The sequence below is a fragment of the Pygoscelis adeliae genome, unplaced genomic scaffold (genome assembly GCF_000699105.1).
Source record: "Pygoscelis adeliae isolate BGI_AS28 unplaced genomic scaffold, ASM69910v1 Scaffold126, whole genome shotgun sequence".
In the NCBI taxonomy this organism is placed as follows: domain Eukaryota; kingdom Metazoa; phylum Chordata; class Aves; order Sphenisciformes; family Spheniscidae; genus Pygoscelis; species Pygoscelis adeliae.
In genome coordinates, this window is record NW_008824896.1 from 579,574 (window position 1) to 593,505 (window position 13,932).

General features: G+C 39.6%; 1 protein-coding gene across 1 annotated transcript in view; it reads left to right on the forward strand.

Moving 5' to 3' along the window:
* Nucleotides 1-13,932, forward strand: part of SMG7 (SMG7 nonsense mediated mRNA decay factor) — a 47,077-nt gene that overhangs the window by 17,263 nt on the left and 15,882 nt on the right. Inside the window, 10 exon segments of the mRNA XM_009324634.1 lie at nucleotides 3,104-3,275; nucleotides 4,106-4,177; nucleotides 4,757-4,907; nucleotides 5,257-5,392; nucleotides 7,508-7,670; nucleotides 8,777-8,933; nucleotides 11,903-11,973; nucleotides 12,309-12,369; nucleotides 13,038-13,157; nucleotides 13,632-13,932. Coding sequence (XP_009322909.1) covers nucleotides 3,104-3,275; nucleotides 4,106-4,177; nucleotides 4,757-4,907; nucleotides 5,257-5,392; nucleotides 7,508-7,670; nucleotides 8,777-8,933; nucleotides 11,903-11,973; nucleotides 12,309-12,369; nucleotides 13,038-13,157; nucleotides 13,632-13,932 — 1,404 coding nt within the window.

The following is a 13,932-nucleotide window of genomic DNA, read 5'->3' on the forward strand; positions in this document are numbered from 1 at the left end:
ACTAGTATTAATCTCTTTGAGGAAGGGCGGGAGGATCAGTTTTAGGTGGGTAAAATCTGTTCTTTTCCCTTAGCGTAGGAAACTGTTGCTGTTCTGGATCAAGCAGTGTACCTTGCTAACACTGATGCTCTCAGTAGAACATGTCTACAAAGCTGGGGATGTGCTTTTGATCAGCCGCAGTCTCTAGTTGATCTCAGACTGCTGCAAAGTTGGTAGTTGTTTTGGTGCCCCGTAAAAACATGGCAACAATTTTAGTTCCCTTCCGTAGAATCTGCTTTAAAGCTAAAAAACACATCTTTGGGTAAGATCAAAGGTCCATCTGGCCCCGTATTTTGTCTCTTACAGTACTCTGCTGTGACTGCTCAGAGTGAGCATTAAGCAGCAGAAAAGCGTAGAATGATACTTCCTTGCTCTGTCTCTTGCTTTCTGGCTGTACATTTGTTGCCTTCTTGAGCTAGTTTGTATCTGAATCATCTAGCTATTAGGAGGTCTAGCTTTCATTGACTCTCCAGTCCCTCTTGAAGTAATTTACTCTGGTCTCTGCAGTGATCTGTGGTGAAGAATTCTGTATTTTAATTGTAATGTCTAAGAGAAATGATGACACAAAAAAAATCCCAACAAACATGTTAACTGATGATTTCGTTGTACTCTTAGTTCTTTTTTTCTGCCATTTCTCTAAAAATTCCCATTCACCTCTCATTACTGTGCATGAATTTGTGGGCCATTGTCGTAATTCCTTTTCATTTTGAAAAATGTGAGACTTCTCCTATATAGCGAAGGATAAGCAAAGGTAATCAGTTTTGGTCTTGGCTCCAGTTATTCAAGAACAGAAATATGTGCAGAATTCCAAAATGCAGATGCACTGAGGATGTGTGAGATGCCTTAATGTTTTGTGCTTTGTTCTGTGTCCCTTCCTTGTAACTCCTAATGCTGATGGTGAGCATTGAGTTAATGTTTTCCAAGAACTGTCTATGTACATACTACATACATATTTGAATACAGCTTTTTTCTGAATAATACCTAACATAGTGCCCACCATGGCTGTGCATTTTAAGTATGGTGGTTGTACCTGAGAGTATTATGTAGCATTTACAACATATAATGTCTTGCTGTTTTTTTGATCAAGACTCCGAGGCTTACAAGCACATCTTCAGTCTTAATTCTATATTTTTGTCAACAATTATTTAGAATTACTAACTGCAGTTACAGGAGCTTTTCTTCCCCTTAAGCAAAGCTGTATTGGTGAGTGCTCTTGAGCTAAGTATCTTTTGTGAGGTTTTCAGTTAATTGCAAAAAGGTTGTGATTCCTGTTCATGTATTTATTCCTTACTGCTGGTGTTTTGCCCATGCTCTCTTTGCAATGTTAGATTTCAGCTTGTAGGTTATGGAGAATAAGAGTCAGTGTGTGATAATGGCCTTAAAGTTAGCTTGCCTTTCTTTCCTTTTTCCTCTCATTTGGTGTATGCTTCAGCAACATTGTCATTGCTGAATCCTCTATCTCAAGTAGTGGTCTGACTAGACTTTCTATCGTGGCTAGTTTGCACCGTCTTCAGGTTACAACATGCAGAGTTGATATTCATACTATATCGTTTCCTAGTTTGATTCTGAACATCTGCAAAGCAATCTCAGCTTTTTTCCAGAATCTGTGTGTTTATCTCTCCCCCCCCTCCCCCCCGGCATTGTTTTTTGGAAAGCTGCTTGTTTGAAGCAGCCAGTTTGACAGGCTGTGGCATGGTTGCCAAGGGTTTTCTACCATCTACACAGTTTGTCTTGCAAAAGCCTTGTTCTTCCCTGCGGTGTATGAGGGAATTTTGCTGCTCTTGTGTATGACACCTCCGACTGGGTTGTCTTTCTCTGTTTGCTGTGATGTTAATCATCCCATTTTTAGTCTATAAAGATTTTGCTCAGGCAAGATACCTGCTCTCCAACTGTAAGGCCTGTGTAAATGACATCTTTGAAAGAGAGCATGAACTCCTAATTCAGCATGTTGGAAGATGTCAAGTTTCTCTCTTTTATCCAGCTCTCATCTGAAAGATCCCTCCCATTTGGGGACTTTTTTTATCTACTGTATAAAAGACAGAGCAAAAGGGGAGGGAGGTGTAACACAAACCTTTCTGCAGCAAGCAAAAGCACCGCATTGCATGTTTTAGCCGTTGACAGAATGTGCTTCTCTGTCAGCCCTGGGCTTTCTATATGCCTTTATCTGGAAGTGGAACCCTGCTGCAGGTCTGTCTTATTTGGAGACTGAGTATGTTCCCAGCTGGGAGAAAGTCTGTCAATTCTTACTTGCATTTTTAACCCTGTAACAGAGTAGAACAAACACGTTTCATGGGTATGTGGTTACTGTTACTTTCCAGAGTATTTGCTGGAGTCCATTAGGAAAAACTTCAAAAGCACTAATTAGAATGGCAAAGTTCAGGTTTTCCTTCAATCAGCTTTTGAGATATTTGATCAAGTAGCTGATGCCTTGTTCTTTGAAAGAGTCTCACTGTTAGCTTAGCACAAATATTTACTGACAACTCAGCCACTGAACTGTTGGCCACTATTGCCTTGCATTGCCTACAAACTTGGTTTTGTTCTGGCTTCTCTCTAAAGTTTAAGCCAGGGTAGTGCTGTTTCTTGTGTTGGAACAAGCTTCTTCGGAGGATGAGTGGCATTCCTTTCTCTTGTTTTCAGAGAATGGTGTCACCTCATCTGGGTGTAAAAAAGACTGTGTTCCTCTTGAGTGGCCTGTTTAAAAAAAAAAAAAAAAAAAGCAGCAAGATTTAAAGACCTCTAATCAATCTCCACTGATGCATATTTAAATTACCAAGTATCATGGGAATTGAGTTGCTTACTGGTTTGGGATGCACAGCTTTTTCTTACAGAAGAGAAGTAAAACTTCTCTTTGTGGTTCTGGGCAGAATAACGCAGCATGGTGCTCAATGACTTCCATAAGGAGAATGTAATTTAAAGTCTCGCTTTCAGTAACCTAGGCTTGTTCACTTAAAATATCTTTAGCTAATCTGTGCCTCCGAGTGATGACCTGCTAGTTTTGTCTGTTGTTTCAATACTTTTCTGATTACTGTCTCTAGCTGCTACTAAACTAGACCTGTTTTTCTAGTTATTACAGGAATTGTGCACAGTTTTTAATGTAGACTTGCCATGTCGTGTAAAGTCTTCCCAGCTGGGAATCATTAGCAATAAACAGACGCACACCAGCGCCATAGTGAAGCCACAATCTAGCTCCTGCTCTTACATCTGCCAGCACTGCCTTGTCCACCTTGGAGATATTGGTGAGTTTTTGAAGGAAAAAGAGGTGGGACACTGAGTTCTACCTGTGTTCAGCCTTCAGAAAGAGGGATCTGTACATACCCAGGGCAACTGACCAAGTGTGCTCCAAATTAGTAGGTAGTAGCTGATTGTATGTTTGGTGGTTGCTGCAGGGGGAAAGGTCTGGAAAGCAGTGCTGTTAGTCTTTTCTAATGTGTGTTACACATTAACACGTGGAGACAGTTAATCACTAGCTTTCTAGTGATTTGCTAGAATCTGTCTTCTAGCATGCTAATCATGTTATAGCTGGTAGGCATAGTGAAATGTTGAAACCGGTAACTATTACAAAAGCTTGTTGCAGCAGGCTAGCATACTTCTCCATTTCAGAACATTACTTTTAAATCTTGTATACAAAGGCAACAGTTAAAAATCCAGCCTTTCATAAACAACATTTCTCTTTTACATTAAGTTCAACAGGTTTATTTCTTTGTTGATTTGAACTTTGTGTGGTAGAAAGTTCTCTTTTCACAAGAATCTGCAATTGCTTTTGTAATAACCTAAAAGTAGATCTAGTTGCTGATTGTGCAAAGAAGTATGAAAAATATTTCTAGCTGTCTGGATGTGATGCTCTTGGTACAACATCTTTCTAAATAAGAACTGGTAAGCTGTGACAATAGGATCTGAGGAAAAACAACAACCTTAGAATTCAACACTTTGAATCTCCATGCTGCTTGTAGTTGTGTGGTGTTCTGATGCTTATTTCTAAAATTTCGGGTAAACTGGGTTGTGTTAAAGTAAGTGTGGGAGAGTTGAATTTTTTGTCTCAACTTGGGGTTTTTTGTTGTTTTCTTAGCTCGCTATAGGAATCAGACCAGCCAGGCAGAGTCTTACTACAGACATGCAGCTCAGCTTGTCCCTTCTAATGGTGAGTCTGGGATACCTTTTACGTTCATAATTCCAAGAGAAGATTTGGGGTATTGCTTTTCTTGTGTGGCAGTTGGAAACTTGGGATTTTATATAAAACTTCCTCCCCAAATACCCAAAAAAATAATGCAACAAAGCCTGACCCATTGGTAAATCGTTTAGATAGTAGCTGTTTGCCTGATCTGTCACTTGTCTCCTTTTTGTGAAGATTTAAAAAAAAAAAAAAAGTTAATGCGCAGCTTCATTCCAAGGTTCCACTACTGCTACATTATACTGTGTTACATTCATATGTTATAAAGTACAATTACTGAAAACCTGCCTACAAGCAGCATTTTTTCTTTTATTGCTTGTTCACATGCCAGTTTGTAAAGTTTAGTAGCTAAAATTGGACTTTTCAAGTTGCTTATGTATGCTTGTGTATGTATATGCTTGTATACTACCTTGTATCACGTATACAACCTTGTATGCTGAAGATTTTAGGACTTTGTGCTCCCTTTTAAGGTGACCATACTTAGGCTGAAATCTAGCACGCTTCAGTCCATGACAACTTGTTGGACAACTTTGTTTTTTTCTCCCTTAGGTCAGCCTTATAATCAGTTGGCTATTCTAGCTTCCTCCAAAGGAGACCACTTGACCACAATTTTCTACTACTGCAGAAGCATTGCTGTGAAATTTCCTTTCCCAGCTGCCTCCACTAACCTACAAAAAGCACTTTCTAAAGCACTGGAAAGGTAAGACTAAGCATAATGTATTTCCGCTCGGATAAGATGGAGGAGACTTCTTCCAAATGTACCTCCCTTGCCATAAATTATTCATATTTGGTAGTAGAAACAGAAGTTCCTCGACCCCCATCCCGTCACAGCATCCTTACACATGTATGGAACAAAGACTAGTTTGTGTCTGGGATGCTCCTGAGTGTGAATAGTGAATGCAGGAAATAAGCATATTGTGCCAACATGAAAAAGTAGCTTTGCATGGACATTCCTCCTTTCTTGAACTTCACAGACGAAATATGTAATGTTATGTGCAGCTGTGTCTAATTCCAAAGACTGAAGTCGAATATTTCTGTTCTGAACGTAGTCGTGATGAGGTGAAGACTCGATGGAGTGTGTCTGACTTCATCAAGGCATTTATTAAATTCCATGGGCATGTGTACCTGAGTAAGAGCTTGGAGAAGCTGAGCCCTCTTCGAGAAAAGCTGGAAGAACAGTTCAAGGTTAGTTCTAACAACATATTAATTAGTGTATTGAGGAGAGTATTTTTAGCAGCTGAGTTCTGAAATTACAGTCCAATAATAACTATTTCACATGCTGAAATACAGGAAGCTCAAGTAGCCAGTTATGGAAGGTTTGCATCGCAGCTAACACTGGATAGTTCTGTTGACTTCTGCAAATAGTAGGGATTATTCCCATTTGACATGTGGTGTGTGATTGGTGGAGATACAGGAGAAATCAGTGACCGACGTTGATTCTCTGCTCTTTAGCCTGGATGATTCTTGCATGCTTGTGAAAAGCACTTGATTCATCTGGGAAGACTTGGCCCAGTTGCCTGAGGAATTTTGAGAGCTTCATTTTTGGATGGCGTTCATTCACTCCCACTGGTTATTAAGGCTGCTTTTAATCTTCCTCAGACAACTTGCCTCTCCTGTCAGTGGTTTGCCTTTAAAAAGTGTTCCAGTACAACTTTAATTTGTGTGTAGACTAAAACTATTCACAACACATTTCCTCTGGAAAATCCAGGAGTACCCGTTAATTATATAACCATCTCATTAAGTTGGACAATATAGCAAAGATTGAAACAAAGAGAATTTTGTAAGGTATTTATACAAGGTAGTACAATTTCAAAGAGGACATTGTATTAACTGTTAGGTGCCTTTTGGAAACTGCTCTGCTTCAGCAGCTTCATTTGTGGAAGATGAGCCATCTTCTTTGTGGAAGATGGATATGTTCAACAGAGCAGTTGATGCTTTTCCAAATTAAGAAAGGGAAGGTGGTCTTAGCAACATAAAGAATTACAAATATTCTTTACAGTGTCTTTTTGCATTTTTGCATTGAATTGGGCTGCTACAGCTAGGTCCAAACTGTCTTTAAAATAAATGTAAAAAACCCACAAAATTTGCTGTGAATTGTATTAGCTTTGAATGTGAGCTGCTTGAACACTGGGAGTTCATGTTGTTTCAAAATTAAATAATAGTATCTCTCTTTTTGTGTGTGATGTTGGCTGTTGAACAAGTACTGCTTTTTCCACAGTGCTTATAATCAATAATTATGAGCATTGCTCAGGCATGTGGAACAGTCTTATTTTTCTGAACTGATCCAGGGTGTTAAAATAGAGCTAACTGAGCCCTGCTTTGTTGCTTAGATTACTTTTTTGTTTATATTATGCAACATAAGGCTTAATTTACTAGAGAGCAACTCTTCTGACTTAAATGGGTTGAATGTGGATGTGAAATTGGCTGTATGGTGGATAATCACTTTAACTTTGTGGCTGATTTTAACTCTGAATGAGGAGAGCAGTCATAGGGTTAGGAGTGCTCAGCCAGACCCATGATTCTGCTGTTGACAGCTCTGCCACTTTGAGTTGTCAGCTGTAGAGTGCTTCATGCCCTTAACTAAAAATCAGGGTTGAACACGGAGCTCAAACCTTTTCCTGATGCTTATGCTGGTTAATCCACTTGCCTCCTTGACTGTTGTGTCTGAAGATAAGTTGGTTGTAGTTTAGGATATCTCCTTTTTTTCACAATGCTCTAAAAAAAGCATTAACGTTTCTTTTCCTGTTCGGAGAGAGGTGTCTTTTACAGCATAGTTACTGAAATGCATTTGTAAATAGCTCGTGCTATTTTAGTCCGCCATGGCATTCCATGACCCATGAAGTCAGATGTGGAATTAGTCTTTAATACGTAACCACACAGTAGTTAAATTTTCCTGGGGTGTTTTTTAAAATGTCACCTTCTCTGTGCTGTTTCTTTGAAAGACTGAAAAATACAGTGGATATACATGCCTCTGCAATTCTTGCAGTTGCATTGCAATGCTGTCATTGCATGTTAAAGTTGCACTTGCTCTGAAAGAACCATATCCAAGGGGATGTTGATTTGTTGTGCACATGAGTTGGTGTATGAGCAAACATCTTGGGCTTAACAGTGGGCATCCGCCCATCTCCTCCTGGGAAGCCCAGTGCTGTGCTAATAGGGATGACCTGAAAATAAAATCTAGAATGAATGTTGCCTTAAGGGCAGAAGCATTAGTCAAGCAGTGAAGCAGCAACTATTAATCCTTTCAAGTGTGTGCTTTACCATATAAAAATACATACATCATACATGTCTTTGTTGCAGAGGTTGTTATTCCAAAAGGCCTTCAATTCTCAGCAGTTAGTACATATTACTGTTATCAATCTGTTTCAACTACATCACCTGCGAGACTTCAGCAATGAAACGGAGCAGCACAGCTACAGCCAGGATGAGCAGCTCTGCTGGACACAGTTGCTGGCTCTCTTCAGTAAGTATGAAAACTGATTGATTTTTGTATTTCTCTTTCATTTTTATCTGGAATCCATTAGTAATTTGCTGTCAATATCTAGTTTAATGGTTGTGTGAGGTAAGTGATGAGAATAGATGTTATGGAAGAAAGTTAAGAGAAAAGGTGGTTGCACAGGATCGTTTATGTCTAGCAGTGCTGACTAACACTGGATTTATGTGCCCTGGATTTACTCTGTTTGAAGCCTTACAGAACTCTGCATCTTTTTCCTGGTTCTGAAAGAACATTTTAACTTTGGTGCAAAGTTGGATCCAACTTGGCAGTGGGTAGTACCCCGCCTGGGGGGCTGCTCTGCAGTTGGCCACAATGTGGTTTGAATTGCTTTGAATGGAGCTAGTTCTGATTCAACAGGACTGAAGTTGAAGCTGGCTGAACTAGGACCTCAACTGCTTCTGTGCTCTTGATAATATCAACTAGGCAATAAGTGGGAGTGCAGAGCATTTTAGACTCTAGCCACATAATGCTGGTTTGCTTAAGCCGATCCGGCCCATGATCAGCTTGGCCTTGTTCGTAAACACCTAAATTTCTGAATAGCTGAATTTCTCCAGATTCCAGCCTGGAGTTGATTGTGAAACCACTGTGGTCACACTGGTGTGGTTACTGTTTCTCAGCTGTGTCCCCTCACAGGGCCGAGCTGGGTGCCTGCCTGCAGAGCTAGCTCCGGTGGATTTGTGTGCCTGCTGACCTGGGAAAGTGGATAAAATGCAGATGGATAGTTGAGTTGATCATTTCTAATAAATAAATGAATGAATATTTTTGTAATGGGCTTGTCTCACCAGATTTTGTTAACTTACCAAAATGATTTGCCATGACACTTAAAAAGAAGAGGGGAGAAAAAAACACCGAGATTCTGCTTCATGGTAGAAAACTATTGAAAAAAAGATGTTCTGATCTGCTGGTGGATTTTTTAATATTAAGTAATTGGGCTGCTTTGTTCTAAAGAACTAGCTCTTAAGAACAGGGTTTTATGGGTGGGATGTGTTTGATTAGGTTATGTGGTCAACTTTAAAGTGTCATTCCTGCATTGTTTGTTTTTTGTTTTGTTTTTTTCCCTGCTCTGTTTCTAGTGTCCTTTCTTGGAGTTCTGTGCAAGTGTCCTTTACAAAATGACTACCAGGAGGACTCTGGGGCTGCATATCCTCTTCCAGCTGTGAAGGTTTCAATGGACTGGCTGAAACTTAGGCCCAGTGTTTTCCAGGAGGCAGTGGTTGATGAAAGACGGTAGTGAGTGTTAATCTTTCTTTTGATACATTTAATTGCATAAAGTAATAATAACTGATGATACACAAATTAGTAATGGGAAAAGTGATCGTATAACTCATTATTAGAGACATCAAAATGATAGAGAATGTATGTGCTAAAAAGTTCATAAAACAAAACATGAGGCTTGTGGGCTACATGAGCAAATTCACTGTTTTAATTGGATTTAGGTTTGCATGTAACTTTAAGATCAGAGGGATCTACTTTATAATGTCTGACTTGAGCGTAACTACTGAGTGTACTGTTAGTCTAATCTATTGTAATGATTTCTCAGATTTATTGAGGTAGGTGGCAGGAAAATACTTGCCTTAATTTCATGCGTTAAGCCATCTCTTGGGCAGTGCTGGAGTCCAGTTTTCCTGGTTCATCATCCAGGAATTAAACTGAATTTAGTAGAGGGGTCTTTAAATGTCAGCACAGGCATTACTATTCTGGGCTGTTGCTCTGATTTTTTCACTTCTGCCTCTAATCTCATAAATTTAGGCTTAAATAGTTCAAAACTCACCAATTTTTTTTATAGCCTGTTAACTTTTCATTAATTATAGCGATTCAATAAAGTGTTTCTGACCTGTAAGATGTTTCTTCAGATTGGAGTGATTTTTACTGACACAGTTGGATGAGTATTTTTCCTAGGATGGCCACTATAAGGAAAACAGTGTGAAACCAGCTTGCTTAGCTGATCTTGTGCAATGTGCCACAGTGGTTTCAGCTCTCTTGGCAGTGTTCTGTAAGATGTGATTCTGGCCAAGGCTCACATTTTCTGTACATTGATGTATGGGGAGCAGGGGTCCCTGTAACCTCAGTTTGCTAAATGAGTAATAAGACTCACTCAAATGTGTGCAAAACCTAAAGCCCTGGAACTTCGGGAACTTCATTTCCAGAGTTCCTGAAGGCAAGATTGAGGAAAATAAAGAGTTCACAAATTGTTTTGATATGGTAATAAGTATTACTGTGTGCATATTCTGAAGGAAGACTTTATACCAGTATTTTAATAGGGAAGATTACTACTTGATATAAAGTAGTCCTTGCAGAGAGGAGATGCAGGCAGTACTTTATGGAGTATCAAAATGAATCTTCAGGAGTGAATGTACATTGAGTTAGCCAGAGTAGGTCCTTCTGCCCCTAAAACTATCAGACTCTCTTTAAAGAACATGCTTAGTTTTTAAATCCGTGGTGTGACAATGTGATGTTCTCAGGTGCTCATCGTACAAAGGAGTTGTGAAGTGGGCAGCAAACAGCTGTAAAATGTACAGGTGAACTTGAAAAGAAAGTTAAGTACTGCTAAGAGTTGTCAAAATGGACATTAGTTAGTAGCCATTACCTTTGGCTCTAAAAAGTCGAGATGACTGTCCATCTTCCCCATTGTTGGTAAGGATGAGAGTTTTCTTTTTATTTCTATTGCAAGATCCTAATGAAAGTCGTTCTTTGCAGACTTTCTCACACACACACACACACACACGTGCGCCTTTATTGGCCTCTGTTCAATAACCTGATGTCTTTTATATTGAAAAGTCTTCCTTACTCTGAATTCACACTTAATAGTGCTCTTGGTTCAATAAATAATCCTCATTCATTTTTAAACTTTCAGTTGTTCCCTGTCTGTGCTTATCATTTTCCTGTGGATAATGAATCCTACCGCAAACTGAACGACCATCTGAAATAGGAAGGAAACATGTTTACCTAGAAAAGTAGATGAATCTGAAGGCAAGAACTGAGGACAGAAATGACTATCAATACTAGCGTGTGCTCTTTGGAAATGAGTTTTCCAGACCTGCCCTGTGGAAGCCACATTAGGTCTAGATTTTTACATGTGTCACTACATCACCCTTCTTTAGAGATCTCTTATTATGAAATCTCATTATTTCAAATGTTGTATGGGAAGATTGCGGTTTACTTTAGATTGCAACAGGCTTGCACTCTCCCTTTTTTCCTCCTTCTGTTACTTGTCAGTCATGGGAAGGAGCTATTGCTTAGTTTAGTGTAGAGAATAAGCATAAACATTAATGTTTCCAGTCCTCTGTGGCGATGCAGGAAAGCGGCTGACCTCAGCCTTCCGGGTGCACGTTGCGGTCTCCAATCCAGGTGCTGGATGATGGCTGAAAACCTTGCTGAGGGAGGATGGAGATTCATTTCTCTAACACTGAGCACAGTGGGCACCTTCTTAAAATAGTTTTCTGTTGCCTCCATGGACTTGATGCCCATCACAAAAGGAGAAGAAGGATGCTTAGACTTTTGGGTTGGAGCTTTTAAAAAATAGGAGAAAGTAGCCTGTTGGTGGCAGTTAAATGTTAACCACCTACACAGTGATTGTTGCGATTTTTAAATTATTTGCTCCAGGGCCTTTGTAAAGAATTTCCAGTCATTGCTTGTACTGGTATTGCCAGTGCAAGGCAAGGAGACTGCCAGTTAACCTCTAGTTTAATGGTCTTAGTGCAACCCTTACTTAGACGTTCTTACCTTTCTGGTAATTGTTTCAGTGCTACCGTACAGTGTTAATGTTCACAGAACAGAATTACTTCTACACAGCTGTATCTTGATAAATGGTTTTGCTTCCCAGCTGATTAATTTACTGTGCCTTGAGAGCAGTCAACTTTGGACTGGAAAACATGAATTGCAAACAGGTGCTCTGAACTTGTGCTCATGCAATAGTTTTGTCTAGTTAAATTCATAGTAGGCTTTCTGACTTGCTGGATAATGAACACTGCTGCAAGAGTCTGGCTACCTTGGTAACTTTAGACTGACTTTTTAAAAAATTAAGTTCTTCAAGGAAGTGATCTTTTCCCTGGCACTTGGGAGAAGCTTAAACTTTTCTTGGGAATCAAAGGATTAATGGAAGCTGTGACCGTAACAGAGTTCAATGTTTTCTTAGTAAGGTGGGTAGATTCCATGTTTTGTAGTTTTCACTTATAGTTTGTTTGTTTTTTGGTTTGTAGCATATGGCCCTGGCTGATTTCTCTTCTAAACAGCTTCCAGCCTCATGAAGAAGATCTATCCAATAATAATGGTAAGGATGCTTTTAGTCTGTGCTGTAAAGAGCTGGGAACAATGCACATTTTTCCTGATGTTGTGGGGAATTGCAGTTAAAGAGCAAATAAGGGAGCAGGTTGTCGTCTAGTATTAGTGCATATGAATACTTTGCAAATGCTGCTTTTTCGTGCTGAGCAGACTTTGCTCTACTTTATCATTCCTGAGTTCCTCAGATTGCAGGGTAGACCAGTACAGATGAACATGTTAATAAAATGCTTTACTATGTATGGTGACCTTGCTGAGCTATCTACTTATGATACTGTACTCAATGCATTCATGCTTTCCTTACGCTGTTTACTGTCTATTCACCAGCAACCCCCCTTCCAGAAGAATTTGAGTTGCAAGGATTCTTGGCTTTGAGGCCCTCCTTCAGGTAGGTGACAGCTGAAGGAAACTATACTCTTGCTGATGTCACTACTTTGATAGACATTGACCTGTTCTCTATAATATCTTATTTATGTGTACTTACTAATGTATGGATTGATGTAGGTATCTTTGCAAAACAACTGTAATAGACAATGTAGTTAAACTCTAGGGAAAGTCCTGAGCTTATAATATAGCTCATGACTTTTTTGTTTTTCTTCTCTAGTCTTCAGATTAGTAAATTGAGAGGGAAAAACATAAGAAGTAAGGAAAGGAATACTTTTACATGAAAACTACTTGATGTGTTTTTACTTTGCCGATTTTTTTACTCTGTTTTTAACTGTGTCCCTGTACCTAACATCATGCACAAATGCCGACTAAACATTAGATGTATCCACTCAACTATTATTTTTGTGGTTTTGAGTATCACACAGATGAGCTTTCAGCCTTTTGTTTTTTAAAAAAAAACCACCAAACCTCCTTAATGTAGATGCATCTTACCAGAAGAGAATTGCGTCTGTAAATCAGACATCTGTAGCAGTCACGTTTTGAATAGGATCTGGTGAAATTTCACAGCTTAAATAGAGTAATGCTGACCAGTTGTATTTCTAAAGAAATATGATGTTGCAGAGGATAATTGTGTAATTAGTATTATTCCCTCTCCTATGTTAATACTAGGAACTTGGATTTTTCCAAAGGCCACCAGGCAATTACAGGAGATAAGGAAGGGCAACAACGTCGGATACGGCAACAACGTCTGATCTTCACAGGCAAATGGATTGCTGATAACCAGCCGAGGTAATTGGAAGTGGCACCTGTGTGTTTCAGTTGCTGCTGTAAGCTTAGGTAACGCAGGTGCCAGAGTTGAGCTTTATTTTTCTCACTATTTGACACAGCAATTAGATATGTGAATGCAAGTTGCTGACAGCGCTGATAACGTGTTCTGTGGGTCAGCATGCCATTGCTTCATAGACTAGTTATGATAGGGAATGTATCTGGAGTAAAGCATGATGTTCGAGTCCTTTTTAGTGATACTGCAGCACAGCTAAGTGGAAGCAGTATTTGAAGTGGTAGCAAGAGTGTTAGGATGTGAGCTTACGTCATGCTAGAGAATGCCCTTAGCTGGGAGATGTGATGTAACATCTTGTTGTTGCTGGGGTGAAGAGATGCATGGTGGATATGTTGACTTTCTGCTTATGTAATTTGGGGAAGTGGGTTGTCCTGTGAAAAATTATTCCTACCTACTTTTCAATTCCTTTCTGTCTCTTTCAGGTTGATTCAGTGTGAAAATGAGGTAGGAAAGCTGTTGTTTTTGACGGAAATCCCAGAATTATTACTAGAGGACCCTAGTGAAGCCAAAGAGAGTCTCGCCTTGCAGGAAACATCTATTGCAGAGCCGCTATCTACAGATGGGAGCCCTGGACTCAAATCAGTTCTGTCCTCTGGCAGAAGTCTGAACAACAACTGTGACTCAGGAGAAAAACCAATGGTCACGTTCAAAGAGAACATCAAGCCACGGGAAATTAACAGAGAGCAAGGGCGAATCTATCCCCCTAAAGACGTAGGTAGGGAA